General features: G+C 42.3%; 1 protein-coding gene across 4 annotated transcripts in view; it reads left to right on the forward strand.

The window, feature by feature from the left end:
• The window catches only part of BAHCC1 (BAH domain and coiled-coil containing 1), a 110719-nt gene that overhangs the window by 49781 nt on the left and 37311 nt on the right, over positions 1–23627 (forward strand). For 3 of the 4 annotated variants that reach the window (XM_040438785.1, XM_040438786.1, XM_040438787.1), the window contains exon 3: positions 9288–9470. In XM_040438785.1, coding sequence (XP_040294719.1) covers positions 9288–9470 — 183 coding nt within the window. Of the gene's footprint in view, positions 1–6442; positions 6589–9287; positions 9471–23627 lie in introns of those variants that run through there. The other variant, XM_040438788.1, reaches the window with a different exon arrangement.

A 23627-nucleotide genomic window follows, 5' to 3' on the forward strand; every position in this document is an offset into this window, starting at 1 on the left:
ATGTTGGGAGTTGTAGTCTTACAACAGCTGGCGTGCCGTGATCTCGAGGCTTGAAAACTGTCCTGATCATATCCACAAGTAAATGGCTTGTTAAAAGAGAAAGCTCCAATACTGGTAACAAACCCTGCATAAGTTGGACATTATCGGCGTACGAGTTTGATAAATTCCTCCCAAAATATCTTGGAAATTTTCAAAACGATGCAATGCATTGGGACTGAGCTGCAATACCAGTCACAACCTGTCCACATAAGTGGCGCAGTTTCTGGAAAACTCTCATACAGCCTGTGCAAACGGGCAATCTGCTACACGCCTGGCTTTGATTTATGACACGTTACATGAACCAATTCTATTGTAACCACGGGATCTTCTGATTTTACTTTTCTGGCCAAAAGTCGCTTGTGCAGGGGAGCAGGTCGTGTGAAGGGGCAGCGAGATGTGTTGTACATGTGTGTGAACGTTGCAGACGAAGCCTGGGAACCTGGAACGCTGGTTCGGGCCGAGCGACTGCACCTCTGGGACTAGTCCTTTAAGAGGCGGAGAGGGTGTGGGATCGCAGGCTCGTTCTCAGGAACCCCAGACGGCTCCAAATGCTGATGGTCCCCTCTCCTACAATCTGGAGGCTTCTCCCTCTCACTTTTTTTTTTTTTTTTTTAAATGAAAGCAAATGTTGTAGTCGTCTGTTTCCCATCCTGCCCCGTGCCAGCAGCGTCCCTGGTGTGGCATTAGAGGGGCACTCCCATCACCCGGTCTCCATATGTACTCAAGTCTGGTCCATATGCATCCTCTTGACCTCTGGTGCCATACGTGTGTCATGTGTTGCGCTATAGAAGTTGGCTTGGGTCGGAAAGAGAGGGTGGGTGGCTCCATAAAATCAGAGGGGGCGGGTGTATTAACATGTGTGGGAAATATGGGTCAGTGCATCTCCCAGATTTTTGTGCTCGTGTGTTTGCCAGAGTCTTGAGCTGTGAATATAATTGGTCCAACACACAACATATGGCTAGGGGGAATAGACTCGGGTTAAAGGGCATTTCCCCTTTAAATAAAAAAAATGCATAAATACAAAAATTCCATTATCCTACATATTTTCCGCTGGAAAAGCTGGGTGCCGGCTTCGATTCCAGCCAATGCAGGAACTGCCACCCTGTGTACCAGTCTGGAAAAGCAATGTGACAACCTGTATGTAGGCGCATACCAGTAGTCACCCAGCTTTCCTGCTGACCACAATGGCAAATCTGCTTAGTTATGCCCTAGTTGCCAACAATCCCAAATTCGCAGGGACTGTCCTGGGATGAAAATGTGAGTTTCTGCAGCTCTGCATAGGCTGGGGGCGTTTCCAAAGATGGTGGGTATGAGAGATGCAGATTTAGCATTGTATACCTAGATAGGTTTACAGGATAAGAAAAAAATGGCTGCTTTTTACTTAAAACTGCGCCATATATGCCCACAGGTTGTGTGCGGTACTGCAGCCAGTCTCTCAATTCAAGCGAATGGGGCTGAGCTGCAATACCATACACAACCTGTGGACAGATGTGCCGCTGTTTTAAGAGGCATCGATGCTAGTAGTTCAAAATGTTCAGAGATGGTCCCTAAAAATTCAGGCCAAAATGGGTGGTCCCATACGGTTTGGGGCATTCGCCATGCAGGGCCTATGTTCCGAATTTACCAACTGCAAAGTTGGTAAGTATGAGGAGGAAACCAGCCATGTTTTTCTAATTCTGCCCTGCCCCAAGGCTAAGTAGGACAACTGTTTAGGAGCAGTAATGGTTGTCGTGGTTTTCACCCACTTAGGGCCTCAATGACCAAAACTGCCTGACAAAAAAACAGGCCTTTATTGCCCATAGCAACCAATCACGTAGCAGCTTACAACTTTCCAGAGCTGTTTCTGAAACAAAAGGCGAGTTCTGATTGGTTGCTCTGGGCAGCAAGGTCCATTTTTTTCTGTTTGCAGGCCAAGTCCTTATTGGCAACCAATCAGAACTCTCCTTTCATTTCATAAACCACTCTGGACAGTTGTAAGCTGCTATGTGATTGGCTGCTATGAACAACAAGGCCAGTTTTGATAAAGGAGGCCTCGGAATCCAGACTGCACCACCCTATATACTGTCTATTGTAAAATCGGTGCAGTCTTTAGTCCTTGTGTCACTTTTGGTCGGTCGTAATTCTGTCAGCTGTTCAAATGCATGACGCCAGGGTGCTTGGGGGGGGTGAGTGTCCCTATGGCAGCCTGTCACTAGAAGGACTGTTTGTGTGTAAGACGCTAGAAGTGTTCAGTTTTGTGAGTGTGCAGTGCGGTCAGGCACCGTGCCCAGGCAGATAAGCATCATATGAAAACAGAAGAGGCCATGACACCAGTTGTAGACAGTGCTGAAACCCAAGTGGGAAGGAGGGGGCCGGGGACGGTGTCAACGTATTCACAGAATCCGGAGAGTCGCACACTGGAATCCATCCTGCGTCTAGGAGAACTTCTATGGTTCAGGACTTTCTAAAGATTTGATGCAGGAATTTATAATATGCCAAACATTGCAATTCTATCCTATAGAGGGTCCTGCTCACAAAAACAGAAGAAATGTGTGGGGAGGTGGAGGTCAAAATGACATCATGGGTCCGTGATATCCTATTAAAGCGGTTGTCTAGGATTAGAAAATCATGGAGCCTAGTTGAGACTCAGACCATGGACAGGTGTTAGGTCTGTTTCTGGAAAAAATAAAAAAATTTTCTATTCCTAGGCATCCCCTCAAAGCAAAAAAGACCGAATGACAGCCAATATGGCTGCTGTTACTGCTTCTCGAAGGCCCCTTGCAGACGATTGTGTCCGGATGCGGATGCGTTGCACAAACAAAGTCGTTCAGTTTTTATAGCGCGGGTGCAATGCAGTTTAATGCGTTTTGCACGCGCGTGATAAAAACCTGAAGGCATACAAACAACATCTCTTAGCAACCATCCGATTTTTCATGCAGCCCCATTCACTTCTATGGGGCCAGCGTTGTGTGAAAAACGCAGAATATAGAACATGCTGTGATTTTCACGCAAAGCACAAGTGATGCGTGAAAACCAACACACACGTACACAGCCCCATTGAAATGAATGGGTCCGGATTCTGTGCGGGTGCAATGCATCACGCATTGCACCTACGTGGAATACTCGCTCGTCTGCAAGGGGCCTAACGGTCATCACTCTGTCCCCTTTTTCGACAAGGATATAATTGCTTCCTTCAGTCTTGACTCCCAACTGTTGCATTTTTTGTGAGATTGTCCACCTCAAAGGGTGGACAAATGTCCTGAAGTGGGCATTCCTGGACAGAACGGGGCTTGTACTGAGAATTGGGCCTTCAGCTACAGTGTGGTCCAATAGGGCACACTAATGGCTGGCTTTTTATTGGTGATGTATCAGAAAATGGAGAAACGGTCAATGTCCTGCCACGCACTGGATGGGGGTTGGCTGGTTTACAACATGTCTCCCATTTCTGTCTTGGGATGGTGGGATTTTTACAGTAAGAGGCCCTATTTTAATTCTTGTTATACAGTCCTCTCTGCCCAATATATACCCTTTCCTGTTAATGTGCAGAATAACAATTTTATATCCCATTAGTACGGACAACGGGACATGTCACTTGCCAGATTAAAGGAATTTTGCTGGTTACTCAGTGAAGGACATTGCCTTTTACATACTCTTTCTGTATTTTATATCCTCTGAACATCTGTTCGCCAAAAGAGTTTGTGTTTGTGTCTGTTTCACACATTGTTACCAGCTGGGCTGTTGGTCCAGACAGAGCTCTTGACAATTTGCCAATCTAAACTCCTCCGGGGTATACGTGGCTGGTGTGCACCTTGATAACACAGACCCTAACGCTCAGTCTCATGAGGCTAAAACCTCAGTTATCTGTGAAATTCTCTGGAAATCCAGGTCTGATGATAGGTAGACCCCATTGAGAAGATTCAGAAAACTTGTGGTCTTGGTCCTCCAGGCAGGAGTGTAGCTATAGGGGTTCAGAGGTAGCAGCCACAGCCGTGCCCATCTACCACATAAAATGGCACCATTATTTTTATTAATTGCACTTAGTGCTTGGGAAGTCATGTCACAAATTTTGCATTTAGGCCTCATAGCTTCACATTACACCTCTGACTCTAGGTTTAGGATGAATTCTTATATCCCTACTGTCCAGAAATTTTAGATACTGGATGAATTCGTACAAGTCATCATGGGCACAACCTACTTCTTCTGTTCTCCTTGTTGGTACTTCATGGAGTCATCTAGTGGGTGCTACTGGAGCTATGGAGGTTCAGATTTGATAGAACATCTTATAGATATCTGGATCTTGAGAGCAGTACTTTGTGACCAAGATCTGACCATGGGTTAGATTAGTATATCATACTGCTTGTGTCATGTGTTTAGCAGTGTGGTCAACACCAGACTTGTGGTCAACTGTTAGAGTTGTCATTCATTTTGTGGGCACGTTATCACAATATTGTACTCCCATGGATGGCTGTTCCTCTGCCCGTCATAGAAGTTTATCTAGATGGTGAACTCCTATCATGTCTTGCTGCTTGTGACTCGATATAAATAAAGGAAATTGTGTTTGTCAGTCTGTCATGGAAGTGGTAATCCCATCTGTCAGTTCTCCCACCTGTTATGCCCTAGGAAACATCTGGTGGTGCCAGGCAGTGTCATGACTGGATCTGGTCTGTTGGGCTTGATCTCTGCTCTTTGTAAAGTGAAGGTGTCCTTGATTTAACTCCTAATTTATTATCTTCTACTTGGAACTGATCTGATGAAACAAATTGCAGGCACACCTCTTGTAAAGGAGTAATTTCCTTCAGACCACTCTCATACAATTTGGTGAAGCTGTATACGTACTCGCACGTTTTGAGCTACTTTCCACTTTATGACCAAATGCATCACACACCACAACAAAAGCCTTTGCTTATCCTTCATACCAAAGTTGGCCATAGGAATTTGATGTTTGTTGGCAGATTGTTGACCAGCCAAGAAATAGATAATGTATTAAGGTTGCTAGACGAATTGATGGGTGCTCCCTGCAAGATCTCTCCTAGCTAAAGCCGAAAGTCCATATCCAGAATGCTTTATTCTAAAATACTCTTTACGGAGGCTAATGAATATGCTTGTCCAGTCCTCCACATGGATGCTTGGGTGATAAACAATCTTATGTAAGGTTGTCCATGAGAAATCGCCACCCCAAAAATATCTGTCTTTGGTTAAGTATAGGAATAGTAATCATTTATATATGCTCTAGATCCCGACCATCACAAGTAAAGTATTCTGAACTACATATGTGGGTAGAATGAGGAGCCCTTTTGACCTCAACATCATACAGTTTCTCCACCATGTTAGGATATCTCCATCCTTCCCTTGTGGTAATGGCTCGGGTGGTCAGAAGAAGGCAGATGACTTGCAACCACCAGTGATGAATCTTCATTTATATAGTGGTCCTTAGATTTTAGAGACTGGTGGACTAAGAATCTAAACTTTTTAGTCTCCCAACTTTGGTTCTTGTGACCACACTTATTGAAGGATACAACATTTCCTTTGTGGCCAAAACTGTTTCTAGAGAAGCCACCCCACTTCATAGTCCCTGTGAGGGTTCTCCTCCAAGATCTTGAATGACAAACTAGCCTGGTTCTTTGTCATATTGGAGTAGGGAAGTTTATTTGTGCAGAAGTAGACAGATTTGCTACTCCGGATCTGGAGAAAACGTGGTAGCAACCTCCATGAGTGCTGTAATGATGAGTAGAAAAGAAACATGGCTTCTGAGACCCAGTGCAAAATCTAGAACAGTGTCTTTATATGACCCTGTCCCCCAAATCATTGACTATTTAGCATGCCAGTGTCTTCTTATGAACCAGAGAGCCTAGATGTGACTGCCACCTCTCCACCCACTATAGATTTGCCTTTGATGGTGATCAATATTGGTTGTCACCCAAAATATCTATTATCATGAGATGTCAGATTTAAGGTGGAAACACCCTTTAAGTAACGGACTCCATTAAACATAAGATAATATTGATAGGGTGAAGTAGAAAGAGACCCCCCCCCCCCACCCTTTCCTGTTGAAACCACACTTGGGACACTCATTTCAAAAGCATCTTGGAGGGAGCAGTTTGGCAGCGTGGGACGCCCCCCTCTGACAAATCCCCTCCCATCACCAACAACACAGACCTGCGCAAAGGAAGGGGGTTAAAAAAAAAAATTGTAGGCTGCATATTGGATAACCCTTTTGCTGCCAAAAGTAGCTATAAAAGCAGTTAAATAATATGGGACACATCACATTGCGATGCTCCCATCTGGATGTGGTAGGGTTACTGTATCCATGTTTCCAGGACTGTTATCCCAGGAGAGATCCCTGCCATATGATCTCACAATAAAAGTTTTCTTTTTTACGATCCGTGTAACTGTTTCCCTTGCTATTTTCTCCTGTGAACGGCTGCTGTTGGGTTGGCAGGTCCTGTTTCTCCCTCCACTTCCTCATCGTGAAGCTATTTATTGGACCCTTATGGGGTATGTGATAAAACAGTATAGAGAGATCATTATTACGACAGTCCCTGCTAATCTTGAGGATCATGTTCTTCTGGGGTAAGTAAATGGGACTGGGGGTCTCTCGAGTAGTTTTGTATTTTTGATTGCAAGCTTCTGGGTATAAGTGAAATAAAGTAAGGAGCCTGGCAGGAAATGTTGTTGTGCCTATGATTTTGCTTAGAAATATAATTAAGTTTAACCCCACTGGTGGAATTGTTCTGGAGTAATTACGGTACCCATTATGGCAGCATGTGCCAAATGGTTAGACTTGGTAACTTTCTGCTGATTGATATCTGAGGTGTCCTAAGTTGGATGACATGGGTTTCCTGTAGAATACGTAGATACCACATTTAGGGCTTATGGATCAATGTGATCAATTTGAATCATGTTTTTGCCATGTAGCCCCCCAAAGTCACACCATATTTGACACCCCATTAGTGTCAAATATTAGTAGGCATCTCTGAAAATCGCTTAATTTGTTCACCAAAGAACTGAATTTCCTACCATACAAATGCCAGCTTACGGAATGCAACGTATTGACATATTGCCCGTTTATGTTTAAGAAGCCATTCACATCCTTTGCAGATGACCAGCAGTGAATGGAAATCCCCCATCAAGTACCGTGGGTGTGAGCCAGGGTGTGGTTTAGGATGTGGCTTCACTCTGCCTTTTCCTCTAGTTTTGTTGGGGACATTTTTGGAAGGACGGGCGAGCTGATACTTTGAGAATATTGCGCTGCTCCCTTAGGTCAGAATTGAACATGGTCCATCCCTTCTTCTAACAGCTGTGTGTGAACTGGCACCGCATGGATACAACTGGGAACAATATGACAAGCATTTAAAAATAGGGCTCGGAAGACCTGGCTTGGGTTCATGCTATAATTGTTCTTTTGGGTTTCACAGGAATCTGGGTGGGAATGTGGAGAAAGCTTCTTGTTCATAACTACAGAACATCTGGGTTTTCTTTCGTAGGATCCATAATAGGGGGGCACACCTACAGACTAACATGGCTTAGTAACTGACGACTCTACAGCTGATACGGAACTATGAGTTCTATCATACTTGCAGGGAGAGCATGCTGGAGCTTGTGGTTCCAGGGTCCATCGGTTGCTTAAGCCTAGCCTTAAGCAAGGGAGGTCTTGGCTAAAGGCTGTGTGTGTATGAGGCGTAATCTGGAAAGACACTTCTGACATCTCGAGGGGAATCTCACATCTGGAAATCACTCCCTGTCAGGTGACAGAAGCAGCTGGAGGAATATGGGAAGGGGAGGGGGAGTCATAAGAGGCTTGGTAGAAGATGTGAAATTTTAACAGCGCCCCGAAGGCTGGGAGGGAAGGGAATTGATCAACCAGTGATACAGTACACACCCTGTACACTGCTTGCCTATTGCACATGACTTTCATTAATTACTCTGTTTCTTCTCTCCAACTTCTGGATTACGCTTTTGGTTACGAGGCTATTTTTTTTTCTTATTTTCCCCTTTATTTTAATCCCATAATAATAAAAATGTTAAGTCAATAAAATTCTTATGAAACCATGAGGACTGTGTGTAAAGTGTAAGGTCATGTTGTAGCTACAATGCAGAATGTATTGTGGTTTAGATATGAGGGGGTAATTTAGGTTTGAGTCACAAATGGACTCTAAATGGATCTAAAAGGGCCAAGTATGAGGACAGATTCTGTATCAGGACCCAGGCAATTTAATCAGAAGTGATCTAAGAATAAGATGAGAAATGGAGCCCCCCCAGTTTCCAGTATACAGCTCTTCCTTCAGACCATGACGTGAACTGTGGATATTGTAATTGAGAACTGGGTCAACTGAGAAGGTCAACTCCCTCTGATTTTCTCTTCCTTCTTTTTATGGTTCACAATTACTCATCTTCGGCATAACATGGAGATTAGTTTAGGGTGAGTCGGGATCCCAAAAGAGTTTCTTTTCCATTGCAATGGTGGTTATACATGTTCCTGAGGTTAGAAACACATCTTTATAAGGTAGCTCTCAAACAGATTGGTAGTACTGGTCTTGGCAAACATGACACTGTTTTAGGCCTCTTGCACACGAACGTTTTTTTTTTTCCCGTTTACGTTCCGTTTTTTGCGTTCCATATACGGAAGCATTCATTTCAATGGATCGGCAAAAATATGGAAGGTACTCCGTATGCTTTCTGTTTTTACGTTCCGTTCAAAGATAGAACATGTCCTATTATTGTCCGCATAACGGACAGGGATAGTACTGTTCTATCAGAGGCCAGCTGTTCCGTTCCGCAAAAAATGGAATGCACCGGGACGTCATCTGTATTTTTTGCGGACCGCAAAATACAGAAAAAGCCATACGGTCGTGTGCAAGAGGCCTTACAGCAGCATTGACTCCTGTTATCCTTCATTTTCTAAGGAGCAAGTGAGGCTGATGACTCCAGATGCAGCTCGACCTTCTTCTATCATCGCACCATCTAGTTGTACCCATAAGGAACAACTTTGTAGTACATTTTTGAATAATCTACATTTATGAGATGCCGCATGCATCTCTAATACATCACTGGTTATGCAGGCAAGTTGCTCATTTCATGGCATGAAAACCAAATCGCGATAGGCATCTGTCTAGTTCCAGTCATTTTGCTTGTCCATGCCATCTTGTAGGCTACCCAGTGTTGTGTACCTAAATACTTTGCTGGAATATTCATTCACAAGTATCTGTTGGTTTGCTAAATTGCTATATTATCCCGAAGGTCATCAATTTGTCTTTGTCTTTGTTTTTCAGCTAGCACTGGTTTGATGGCGAACTCCTCCCCCTCCTTCATGGGCAGTTTTCTGAGTAGTAGCCTGGGCTCTGCAGCAGCATCGGCACACCCAGCAGGAACACCCTCATCTCCATCCGAAACCACATACAGAGGACCCCATGGGGCCGGAGCCTCCCAGATCTGGTTCTCTCACTCCCATGAAGGTCAGCACTACTATGCATGCAGCATAATAAAACTGTATTATGGTCATTGGAGGTTGTAAAAATATTATAGAACTGTATCATGATCACTTGGTCTAGTATTTTGATATTGATTTGAAAGACAGCCCTGTACACAGTTCACCCATCTCACTTTATCTCCATCAGCAGCCCAGATACATACATTGTCCCCCCCCCCCCTCCCAAAAATAAGACTTGTTAGGTGTCTCAAGTGTTCTATCATCATCTTGTCTCTTCTCGCCTCTTCTGTCTGAAATTCTCACAACAAAGCCTGTCTAAACTCCACTCTACTGCCCTCATCTCCTCCTCATCAAAACCTGCTTAGCCACATTATCTAGTACAGACACCTGCAAGCAGGAGCTTCATGTCATCAGCATCCTTAGAACTTAGGCTAGATGACCTTTATAACCTATGCTTGGATGACCTATGTGGTTGGTTTATTTTCTTAGTAAAACCATAGTATTTGTATCTATTGACATACCTAGAAGTCCCCTCAACCCAAATATCTAAAACCTCCATCTGTTTATTTATTAATCTTACTATATGTTATTATATAAAATCTATACTGTTCCATAGACGGAAAACTTATCACATGCAAGTTTATGCATGTGTGTGTTGGGGAGGGGGGTTACTTAGCAGGTTTTTTGGCCTCAAAGGTACGTAGGGATGCTTATGGCCAACTTTTGGCCCTTGGGCCAAAACTGCTCTTTAAGTTGTCATACCATAATGGATCACCCATCAGTAATGCCCTCACATATAATGGGCTTAAGATACTTATTTTGAATCCAATAGTCACCTAACAGGTGACTCCCCTGCTTCACAATAGGAAACACATCAAGAACCTGGTATGTTGCTTGCCCTTGGGTGCACAGATTATTTGCAACTATGCCTTTCAACATTGTGGGACAAGCTCACCTTGATTCATGCATTGAGTAAATGAAGAGCCCCTTAGGGACTGTCCTAGGAGATGGGTGTTTTTGTCATCAACATGTTCATAGTCCGTTTTGCTTTTGGGAGAACGTGTATTAAGACTAACTGTCTTAGCCTCAAGGTTTCTAGGGTGGAGCAGCTAGTATTTTAAGCTGCTTCAAATATGTCATGGTATATTATTGTGTTAACGTAGAGTTGGGAGGTAATTGTGCATTGCTATGTAGACCTGTAGGTTGGAGGACAACTGGGTTGATAAGCATCACAGTCTCTCATCCATGTAGCAACCGTCTCTCCCTGTGAAGAAATTATTGAAGAAATTGTTGATTTGCCTTCTCAGTGGTGACAAAGTTGTCATTTTCCAGTAGGACATACAAGAGGGACTTATAACAAACGGAGTCCTTTATTTCACCTACGGAGTAGCATAGGATAATTATATTGGTGCACTATTCTAAGGATCTCCATGTACATTGGATTACTTTTGCTGTCTTCCCTGTAAACATGCACACTGGGTTTGGCTTATCTGCTATGTGAACAAAGGTCAAGACTTGTTGAATCCTTTTTTTTCCCCCTCAAAATTTTGTTGCTTGGCTCTTATACACATTAGATAGTTGACTTATCCAGCTGAAATTGAGAAGTTCCACCAAGTACTACTTAACTTTAAGGCTGGCTATATACATTAGATAGCTTACAGCCCAACAAACTTTTTTGAGCCGACCACTATTCCTTTTGACCCTCCACAAACATGCTCACTCTGGTTCGCTGAGAGTGCAAGTGTCTCAGTGGGAAGAGGGGAATAAGCCCTTCCCAGAATACTCTGGAGGTGACATTTTAATCCCCTGAGAATAAAACATTGTGCATGTTAAAATTCAGCAGCCAATCATTATCTCCCCTGACATCTGCTGTCAGTGAGAGTCCGGAGCCCCTCATACACATTAGACGGTCAGTCGAAAATGGTGGGATCGGCCATCGTTAATCTGATGTATGTTGGCCTGATAACCTATCTCTGCCTGGTCAAGCTTATGTGAAGGCCTTTATATCATATACCAAGATGTGCAGCCAATAGTGTTGAGCGAACTTGTGTTTTAAGTTCGGCGTCTAAAGTTCAGGTTTGGGTTATCAAAGAATCGCCTTATGGATTCCGCTACCACGGACCATAACGAAATTTAGAATCCATAACGTGATTCTTCGATAACCCGAACTTTAGACGCCGAACTTAAAACACAAGTTCGCTCAACACTAGCAGCCAACTTTCTCCACCTGCTCAGCACTGCTCTAGTTTTCTGTACGAAGGGGCAAATCATAGTTTGGCCCCAAATTTTGAGGTCTCATTACGCATGTTTGATGTTCAACCTTCTACTCAATTTGTTTAGTAAGCTGAACCTATTTGTAGATAGGGACCTTATAGTCCAAGCTGACATTTACTTCATGTATGTTAATGAACCAGGTGGAACTTCGAGATTTTTTGTTTAGATTTTTCTTGTTTTTCTTTTTTTTAATGTTTTGATCCTGGTTGGCATTGTGTTGAGGCTACTTGTGTTTTGACCCGGCTCATTGTGTTTGCCTCTTGTATCAGTCTTCTCTTTGTATGTTTGCTTGCACTGGTTGTTCCCTCTTCCTCTCTTTTGACTATGAAGCCTGAAGAAGGGAGGGGAAGTTTGGACTGAGAGGGGGTGGGGGGTGTAGTTCTAATGTGGAACAAGCCAGCTGGCATCTTTTCAGACTAGCAGCCGGGCATGATGCCAGGGCCCATAGCCAATACCACCTCCCGCTCTCACTTTCTTTAACTCTGCGTGTTTCTGTCTCTCTGTGACTGAACTAATTTGGGAGGAATCGGGGTGTGGCGAGAATATGGCCTTGCCCTTAACCATTTGATTGCCGCTTCGTTTATGTGTTATTGTACAGAGCCAGATTTTTGAGTATGCTGGTTATGAAAGGGTTTATACTATATAAAGTAATTTTGGGAAGGCGGGTGTGGGTTGAGCTGAGGCCTGTGATGTGTTTCCAGTAGAAAAATGAAGGACTCGTAGTGTTTGAAGATGCGGCATCCCTCATTTTTCACTTTTGGTCAAGTGATTTTTTTTATTGGTGCTACGAGCTAAAATCTACAGCAGACCTGGGCAGTCTGTGGTTTCCAAGCTGTTGTGGAACTACAAGATTCAGCACACTGTTCCAGAGCAAGCAAGAAAAGTTTGTCTGGTCTTAATTTAGCCTGTAAACCACAAGCATTGGATGAAATTCTGTTGAAAGCAAACATTAAAGGACCTAAAATACATAGAGGCTGGAGAATCAATCTCTGTGTGACAGCAAACTGGCGCAAATATGTAATTTGAGGGTAAATGTGGCACAGATTTCAAGCAGCAGAACCTGCCCCAAATGTCAACCAATCCAACACTCCAGCAACTTTTTTTTTCCCTTTTGTATAATATTGTGTACTATGTTTGCAATCTCAGAAAATGATGTACACCATAGGCAAGTCTAGAATTTTTTCTTTTTCTTCTGGCTTCCAAAAAATTGTGAAACAATGGAAAAAGTTAGGTGTTAGGAGCTAATTTCTAGGAATATTAGGTTTTTGGGCCATGTCCAGCCCAGGCATACACATACAATAAGCAAGATCAAGGACCAAGATTGATAGAAAATGGGCTGATTAAGATGTAAAGATTTCCTCCATTGCTTGCCGACCCACTTGTAAACCGTTTTTGTCTTGTAATTTCCCTTGTGGGGTCTAGGTTTAGGGCTAACTAGTTGATTCCCAGTTGATCAGTGGTAAATTCACATTCCCCTTGGGGTTCCCATCATTGGGTAGAAATCGTGGGGCCTTGGCTATTGCCCAGTTCACCACCTTCTGAAACCAACCCTGGTTTAGACTTTCCTCAAGTTGCAATGAGTTCATAAGGAAGTACACAACAACAAAAAAAGGCACCACTTGCTCAATTTTTGACAGAATTTCTACATTCCCTGCAGAGTGTATGTATATATCTTATATATTGGCCCTTTATACGGAAGAACAACGTGGCCCTGACAAAGTCTGCCAACCGCTATCAGTTTAGCTGGTGGGAAGATGCCAACACATCAACTGATGGTAATTCAATGTCTAGGTGCCAACTTTTTTTTTTTTATAATTTTGCTAATGTTTCTTCCCAATAGTTAGTCCTGTGTCCCAAAAGTTTAGTGCCAACTTTAGTTTTAGGTCCTTCTTGAGTAAATGTTGAAAAGAAAAAAAAGAAAAGAAAAAAGAAGACTGTTCTCCTTGGATCTTTGGCACCGGCGCTGTGTAGACTGGGGGCAGAGCACTGTGCCCATGTCTGTCCTCTGCGTCATAACCTGCCCAGTAATGGAGAACATAACATTTTTATTTGGTAAGGTTGAGTGATTTGTTTTTGGGCTTCATATCCTGAAGCAGTTCCCTACTCCCACATCTTTCACACACCCTTCCCCAGCTCACAGAGCAATACAACAGTGCTAACATCTGCTGCTTATCCCATCTCAGCAAGAGCTTCCTGCGCCCGGCCTTTCTCTCCACCAAGGGCTGCTCAAGATTGGCAGATATTACTTTTTTTTTTTTTCCTTTTAACCCCATATAGTTCTTGTGCCAGCTGTATGATTAAAGAGCAGCGTTAAAGAGCCTCTTTCACAATCTCCTATGCACGTGCCAGATTAGTGTGGTGGCATGGAAAGTGTGGCTACCAGTTTCCTGTTTGCCACCAACGCTTGCTATACTACAGTGCTCATTTCATTTTTGCTGAATTTACCTTCTGCTTTTCATTTCTTGTTGAGGGAGAATCTTACTAATGCAGCAGAGTTGACATGGCAAGTATACAGTGCAGCTTTATTAGCGTTTAAAGACACTGCATTGTGCTGATCTATAGCTTTTAAGGAACGTGTGGGCTGCCATATTGTTAATAGGTCTGATGTCTTATAGCTTGGACCTAACCTATTGGGGGTACCCTTTCTGCAAACATATATTCTGCAAACATCCCTATGTATGAGGGATTGAATAGAAAGGTGGCTGCACACTTTCATGGCTCTATGCATTGAAGTCTATGGGAGTTACAGAGGCTGCCCAGCATAGTCTTCTCATGAATGCGGCTGACTGCCTTGGCTTGCAGTACAGTGGTGGTGGCATCTCCTCCTATCCAACACTTATGGCATCTCCTGTGGATAGGCCATACATGCCTATAGTGGAAAAACCTCATTGGGTGGGGCTGGGACACTTAATAGCCAATCAGCTGATGAGAAGCAGCATCAGTAGAAGGGTGCGCTTCGCTTGTGGGGGGGGGGGGGGGGGGGGGGGTAGTGACCTCATATGTTAGTTTGGACTGAGACATGTGTTACAGGGATGTAGTATCAAGACTGGAGAAGTGAAATGTGACCATATGCAGACATTGAGGAATGAATTAATGAATGAACATGCATTATTCCAATCACTTCAGTGTAACATGGGTTAATAGGTTAACAAATGCAAGAAGGATCGGGTGTGTCTAAGCCAATGGGGAATGGAGAGCAGGCAGATGTTAATGAGCCCACATACAGATGTTATTGACATACAGCCTGTTCTCTCCGATAACTAATCCATGGTTCAGTAGTCATCTGTGAATAGGTTGGGTCAAGGCTCTTTCATACAACCAGTTCTCTCCAATAGCCAGTCAATGGTTTGGTCATCTGTGACCGGGTTGGGTCCTGGCCCTTTTATACTTCCTGTTCTCTTCAGTAACTAATCCTTGGTTCGGTCATCTGTGACTGGGCTGGGTCCTGACTACATTGTACAGCTTATTCTCTCCAGTAACTAATCCATGGTTTGGTCATCTGTGACCTGGTTAGGTCCTGGCTTTTTCATACAACCTGTTCTCTCCAGTAACTAATCCATGATTTGGTCATCTGTGACTGGGTTGCGTTCTGGTTGTTTCAAACAACCTGTTCTCTCCAATAACAAATCCATGGTTAGGTCATCTGTGCCCAGGTTGGGTCCTAGCCCCTTCACGTAACCTGTTTTCTCCAATAACAAATCCATGGATTGATCATCGGTAACCGGGTTGGGTGCTTCCACCCTTACATTTTACAGACCAATGGATTGTAAAAATCTATTTATTAAAAAACAAAGTTTAAAAAATAAAAAATTTCTCAATTTCCTTTTTTTGTACATTAAATCTACTACAAAAAAATTAATATATAAATAGCTACATTTTTTAAAAAAATATTTACTATTTACAAAAAAAAAATCCACTCTGTGCTTGTGACTTAAAGTAGGCCATGCATTTTTGGCAGCTGAAGTGTCCGAGAGACATAGTAAGTGTGTGTCAATTCTGTATGACTTCCTAGTCACCTGGTATGTATATTTATAAACCAAGACTACTTTAGCGGCACTCCACACCCCTTCTCCCTCCTCCTACTCCTCTTGGGATCTCCTGTAGGGTTGGGTGTCAAGGAAATACCTGGCGTTACCTTTAATGTAGCTGCCAAAAGTGCTGGCAGTTTCAAGGGCTTACTTTGTATTCTTCAGCCATAACTGTGCCGCATAAGTTGTAGAACATCCTTGCGTGATTCTTTCTATTAACAGTCTCCATGCTGGATAAAAAAATACAAAATAAATTTATTCTAGCAACTTGTACAGTTAGGACAGTTGTGGGTAAACTGCTCCTTTCCAGCTGTTAAACTACATCTGTCGGGGTGGGTGCAGCAGTTAAGCAACCGCAGCTTCAGGAGCACACGTGCAAGTGAGCCTAGGGGAGTGCTTAGCTGGGGGGGAGGGGTGGGGGTCAGGAGGAGAGCTAAAACTGTTTTATTTATTAATTTTTTTAATGAAAAAATAAAATCTTATGATTCATTGCAAAATTGCAATTTTTGATACTAGTGATAAAATACAAAAATGTATTAATTTTATTTTATTTATGTCTAGGAATGGCAGTAATATGGAAAATTATTATAATTGTTGCTATTATTATTTATAATTATACTTTTTTATCATTGTTAAAGGGAACCTGTCACCGGGATTTTGGGTATAGAGCTGAGGACATGGGTTGCTAGATGGCCGCTAGCACATCCGCAATACCCAGTCCCCATAGCTCTGTGTGCTTTTATTGTGGGAAAAAACCTATTTGATACATATGCAAATTAACCTGAGATGAGTCAGAGCTTGAAATATGACTCTTCTCTGGTCACACAAGTAAGATATGACTCTTTTATGTTAATTTGCATATGTATCAAATCGTTTTTTTTACACAATAAAAGCACACAGAGCTATGGGGACTGGGTATTGCGGATGTGCTAGTGGCCATCTAGCAACCCACGTCCTCAGCTCTATACACAAAATCCCGGTGACAGGTTCCCTTTTAAGCTTGTTAATTATCATTATGATTAACTACTATATTTCTTATAGAGGCAATAGTAATAATATAAGTGTTTTTTGTTTTTTAAATAAATTACTCATTTCATTCAAAATTAATAATTAGTTTAGTCTATTTCTTAGTTCAGAGGCTGATGTAGTAATGGCAGTAGTAATATAAAATATTAAGTTATTAATTGATATACTAATATTAAGTGTTAATTAAAATAGTCACAGTAGAATTGCACAGACGCACAACTCTTGATAATCTATATTATTTTCTTTTACCGATCGGTGCCTTTTAAGCGCCCACCCCCCTCAATCAGCTAGTAGATGCTGCTGATGGCATAAAAAAAAAATACTTTTTATTTTATTTTTTATTTTATTTTATTTTATAAGCCTCAAACCCCTTATTCACTCATCACCACATTGTTAAAGTCCTCCCCCCCCTCCCATCTTTCATGTCTCTGCTGATACCAGTTCCCCCTCCTCCTCCTCCTCCTCCTCCTCCTCATGTCTTCAGGCATTGGCAATAAAAAAAAAAAAAAAAGTAATTAAACTTGCAAATAGAATTCCTAAAATATTCCCAGGTCAACCCTTTCCTTGCTGGATTGGCATGGTGATGACACGCGTTTCAAGGCACTGGAAACAGACTTCTAAACACTGTCACACAGAATCAAAACAAAGCGTCATGAATTAATATAGACGGAAATCTGCTGCCGACTCTACCCCCCTTCTATGGGTAGATACCGGATGTTATGGTTGCGTTCTAAATTTATATAATTTTTTATTTTTTTTTACAGCCGGCATGTGACCCATGTGCACAGACATGCTTGATAAAGGGCTGCTCATGTCTTAAAGCCGGAACATTGCTGCAATATTATGCACCGGAATGTTCGGCTGAATGATTAAATAAAAAAACACTTGTGAACACTGCAAATTGGTGTGCCGTCTGAAATCATGTACTTATATACTTTTTTTCTGAAAGTCCCTCAGATTTCATACCTCTATAATTGCCCCCAGTATTCATTCCATATCGGAATCGCTGGGAAAAAGTAACTGAAATGGGGCAACGGCATCCTTTGAGATAAATTCCAAGGTGCATGTAGGTGTTTCTGCCTCAATGTAAGGGTACCTCCCCTAGTGTACTAATAGACACAAAGGCACAGGTTCATGACTGGTTTCAGCAGGGAAGTCACTGTGCATAGATGTGAAATGTGGGTGACTAGGTGACCAGAAGACTGCACTCTGTATCTCACAAATGACAGCAGCCCATGATAGTGCAGGAGACATGCCACATTCTGGGCTATAGGTGGCAGAATTCCACTGTGCAGCTTAGTCAGTCATGTTGCATCTATTTCTGCCATTTGTAGTCCTCCGATTCTTGTTATAGCCATAAAATGACAAATATTAACGAAAAATAAATAAAAAATTGTCAGCTGCAGGCACAAGTTACGTTGCCTGGTTCATTCTCTGCCTGCAGTACTCCATCCTCCCTAGCCAGTCTATCTCCTAATTTTGTGCAACACACAAAGACTTGTTGTCTGCATCTGTCCTTGAATGGAGCCATTTCAGGCCCTGGCGTAGGCTCCAGGCTTCAAAGCAGACTGCACATTTTGTACCCGGGCATCTCTGCCCCTTCGCCCTGGGAATTCCTGAACCACAGCTGCACGGAACTTCATTCTGTGGGGCTCAGAATTGCAAGCTCTGTTCCTAGGCCTAGGGGGGCGAAAAGAGATGAATTTTTTATTTTTTTTCCAAGAGGCAGCTGTTATGATTCAGACTACTCCAAGTACTCTCTTCAATACTCAATAGGCGTCCTAAGCTCAAAGAAGCCTTATCTCCTGCTGAGGGAGCTGTCTGCTTAACTGTGTTACTACTGGACATGCCTTTCCAGATGTAAGTTCATATGGCCTTGCTATATCTCATAAGTCTTTCCATGTGTCAGGAAGACGAAGCATGATCGGAATTCATCAAGTGGTACCATTAAAGATCTCGGTTCACACCAACTGTAAATTTATAGGGACTATTGATCTTGGGGAATGGATTTTCTGGACAGATCAAGTAAGCTTGCATTAAGATATACATAGATTAAGACAGACTGAGCATCTGATATAGTATTAATGATCATCCTTTATATAGCACCAACATGGTCCACAGTGCTTACAGTTTGTTTGTAAATGCAAGTGTTGTCCCAGGTTCCTTGGGAAATTGGCAAGATCTGTAGGAACTTTTTTTGGGATGCCATTACTGCACTTCTATATTTCCAAACTAGTAGACAACACGATATGGGAGTTTTGATGGGCTATCAGCCATGATCCATAAATATACATGCACCAAATTAAATATATCCAAAGGACGTCAGTTAGGTTTGGTCTTCATCTTCTGATGATCTGTGTGTTGGGCAACGGTCCCAGCTTATGTGGCCCACCTCCATCTTGACTTGAACATTTATAGAGCTGAACCCTTCTATACCAACTAAGTCTTGTAGGACAAGCTTGATGGAACTGCCTCTCTTTCTTCAAGGGATGTGGATGTAGGGCCTTGAACAAACCACAGTCCCTTCTATTCTGGAATGCTGGAAGGCATAGTCTAGATTTTTTTGGTTTTACATTGTTCACCTTGTTCACTGTGTTATAGACAGCCACTTCTTTGGGGCCTATAAGAGAGCGATGATCCAAAATCATGTTCGCTTCTTCTTTCTTTCCTGTAGATGACATGAACCTGAATAGCCCTTACCCTCTGTACCTACAAACAATGGCTTATAGGATGCACTTGAGGGAACCATCTCTCTATTTCCAAAGGATGAGAGTGTGGGGCATTGACTAAATATGAAACCCTTTTATTTTGGAATAATAGAAGACTCAAACTAGATGTTTTTGGGTTGTTTGACACTTCAAATGTTGTGGACACATTGGAAAGCATCTTCTTTAGCCACCTTGTTTGCCCATCTTGTTCTACATTCTATGCACAAACAAGGGATGTGAATGAAGGACATGGCACACATGAAAAAAAAACTAAAAAAAAACATCTATTCTAGAATGGTAGAAGACTTGGTCTAGATGTTTTTAGTTTTGCGTTGTTCAGCTTTGACCGCCTCCTTCTAAGATCATGCTTACTCTCCCTAATGACAAATAATGGATCAGTCATAGCTAGGACTACCTTACTTGGGCAAAAATTCGGTTTGCAGCACTTGCCAAGACGAAATACGTATCGGATCCTTCTATGATGAGGTTGGCTCACATTTGTCATAATCCTCTCTCATGCTATGTCTCTTAAAGGCATGGCCACATAACAAACAAAAAACATCTATACTGGGATGTGGTGCCATGGCATTACCAAAACAAGGCCCCATATGGATTTTTTGATAGGGCTTCTTTTTCTATATCTGTTCCCAGCTTCTCTTGTTTGCTTTCAAAAACCTCCTTGTGGCCCATTTTGTAACCACTCCTCCTGCATCTGAAGACTTGTTTTGTTACTTGCGGGCGAGGCTGACTACCTTGGTGCATTAATGCAAACTGATGTAACATGAAATATGACATTTGCAGTAATGAGCATTTTGAGGCACTGACACATAACTCTGATTCCTACCCCCAAGATACAACTCCTATTCTTTGTTAGAACAGGTTAGAAAGATGTCACTGGGGGAGGAGAACAGATGTTCACCTATAATATTCTTCAGTAACTCCATATGAAAGTGCTGGGAGGCGGTGGATGAGTCCAGGGGTCAGTGGAAGGTTACACGTGGGAACGGGGCATCTGTGGTAGAGGAATTTACTGACTGCTGTTTACTTAAATGAAAGCTAGTAAAAGTCTTTTAACAAGAGGCAATTAAAAGAGACAGCTGCAAGAATGTCGAAAGCTTGGAAGTCTTCTTTCCCAGTCCTCCTCCATAGACTGAAATCTTTCCACTGTAGGTCAAGGCAATTTGACTGTTTCATTGTAGCAAGGTACAAGCTGTTGTGGGCCATAGAACTTTTTATGTTTCTCACTAGAACATCTTGGCTCAACATTAAGCCATCTACAATTTATATGATCGCTGGCTGAGATGGTGGGACAATGCAAAGGAGGAAGGGTCCATTGGTAGAATTGATGGGGCCATGGAAGACTACGACCATGGTAATAAACATTGAGGGGCAAGGCTCTTTCCCAGAGGGCATTCAAAGTCCTGCATATTAGCAGATTTTGAGAATTTTTTAAAATTCTGCAGAATTTTTTTACATTTTTATTTTGTTTCCAAGGGCAAAACTTAACAACAATGAAATTATGTACGTTAATACTTTTTAAACTTAATAACATTAAAGGATGTACAGGATTAGGAAAGCATGGTTCCCTTCTTTCAGCACCTGTGTATGAGTTGTGCCTGCTACTGAAGTTCAGCTCCACAGAAAGGAATAGGACTGAGCTGTAATAGTACACAACTTATAGTAGTGCTGTTTTTGGAAGGAAGCAGCAATGTTCTTCTAATCTTGTACAACAACTTTAAAAGAGAAGCTGGACATTTTTAGATCTTCTTCTTTTTGGACAATAGACCAACTTTAATGTTTGAAAATCATGTCACCATTGTTATCAGAATAAGCCCTAGAGGGACCCTTCAATACGGTTTTCGTACCTCTGACTCTCACTCTTGGGTCTATGTTATAAAAACAAATTAACTTATCAGTAATTTTATTGCACCGGGGAAGAAATGAGAGAATCTTAAGTAAAAGACTCGGGCTTTGAGAGAGTGTGCAATCTCTGTGAGGATATTGGCTTCATCAGGGTTGATATCCTACAGGGCTAAGGTCCTAATCTAAGTTACCGCCATCTCTGAACCATTGGTGGCTTATAATAGTCATTTTGGGGTTCTTTCAGGTCCTGGTGCTGTAGGGTGGCTCAGATTTACCCCATAAATCATGCCCGACAACAGATAAACTTGGCTCATTGTGCGTGGTAATAAAAGCCGGAACATGTTCTTGCTGTTTGCTGCAATTACTTGGTGTGTGAAGCTCACTGTGTGTAATAATAAGAGATCAAGAGTGGATATTAAAGAATAGTGTCCCAGTGGGTGGCTGGATATGCAAAAATTTTGCTGATTGAGCCCATCTTGAGCTAAACTGTATACCTGAACTCTTGGGTTAACCCTTAATATCAACCATTCTTGTGTCATCTACATGCAGAACTGCTTAAAGAGGACCTTTCATGGGTCCAGACATTATAAAATAAGTAGCACGTTATGTAGGGCATAAAGCAGGGATCTAATAGCGCTTACAATTTTTCCTGGGCGCTTCTCTGTTCACCTGCTGTGCCCCTGTTAAATTCTCCCACCTGGTATGCTAATTAATAGCATCGGGACAGGGAGGAGATGCCAGGGTTTCTTAATGGGCCTCTTCTTCTTCCTGGCTGTAGAGCGGTCCAATCACAAAAGAGAGCGTCACAGCCAGGAAGAAAAAAAAAAATCACCTTCTCCCTGGCTGTGACGCTCTCCTTTGTGATTTGGACTGCCCATTGAAAAACCCTGGCGTATCCTCCTCCCTCTTCTGATGCTATTAATAAGCATACCAGGCGGGAGAATTTAACGGGCACAGCGGGCAAACGGAGCGGCGCCCAGGAAAAATAGTAAGCGCTATTAGATCCCTGCTTTTTGCCCTACATAACACGCTACTTATTTTATGTCTGGAACCATGAAAGGTCCTCTTTAAAGGGCTCTCCACTATAATATATATTTATTTTATGCACTTACATACTGCTACTATGTTCCGCAGCGCTTTTACAGACATTAGCATCAAGTTGTCCCCAATCATTATGTCTTTGGACAGTGGGATAAAAATGGAGAACCCGGAGGAAACCCACGCAAACACAGGGAGGACATACGAACTCCTGCAGATGTCCTTGGTCGGATTTGAATCTAGAACCCCAGCGCTGCAAGGCACCCGGGCTGTAGCACAGAAAATGCACCCCAAAGTAAATTTTTATAGTCTTGGACTTCGAGACCAAGATTGTCTACAGCAGCGACCACTTTCCAGCTTGGTCTACTCTATAGATGAAGACTAGGGATGAGCGAATCGACTTCGGATGAAACATCCACAGTCTATTCGCATAAAACTTCGTTCTAATACTGTACTGAGCAGGAGCTCTGTGCAGTATTAGAATTTATTGGCTCCAATGAGCCGAAGTTATTGCTTCGGAAAGTCTCGCAATAACTTCATTAATTAAAAAAAAAACATTTCCCGAATTCCACTTAGAACCGAACCCGAGTTAGGGAAATGTTTTTTTTACAGTACAAATTAATTAATTAAGTCATTGCGAGACTTTGCGAAGCAATAACTTCGGCTCATCGGAGCCAATACATTCTAATACTGTACGGAGCTCCTGCTCTGTACATTATTAGAACAAGGTTTTATGCGAATCGACTTTGGATGTTTCATCCGAAGTCGATTCACTCATCCCTAATGAAGACTAATGTAGATTAAAAAGTGTAGTTCCCATCATTTAAGTGCATGATGGAAGGGTGAATGACAATTGCTCCGGAGCAATTTTTTCACAGAGTTTCATCATCATCCTTTATTTTCCTTACGTTTTCTCCCTCAATATTGTCTACAGCATGGACAACTTTCAAACGTAGTCTCCTTATAACTGAAGACCAATCTAGGTTAGGGGAATTATGTTCTGTCTATTTCAGTGCGTGGAAGGGGAAGTGACAACTGCTCTGGAGAAAATTTCTTACACAGAGCTGTGGTTGTCACTTTTTTTTTTTTTTTTCTCCTTTCCATGTCTCCATGCCAGTTTTGTACATGGAGAAGATGCATGTGAACCTTGTTTGATATACTCATGGCAATGTTAACCATATGATAAAGTGTACAAATAAATGGTGGAAGTTTGAATAGGTTCTAAAGCCAGTTACGAATATTTGG

This window comes from Bufo bufo, chromosome 6 (assembly GCF_905171765.1).
Source record: "Bufo bufo chromosome 6, aBufBuf1.1, whole genome shotgun sequence".
NCBI classification, from domain to species: Eukaryota; Metazoa; Chordata; class Amphibia; order Anura; family Bufonidae; genus Bufo; species Bufo bufo.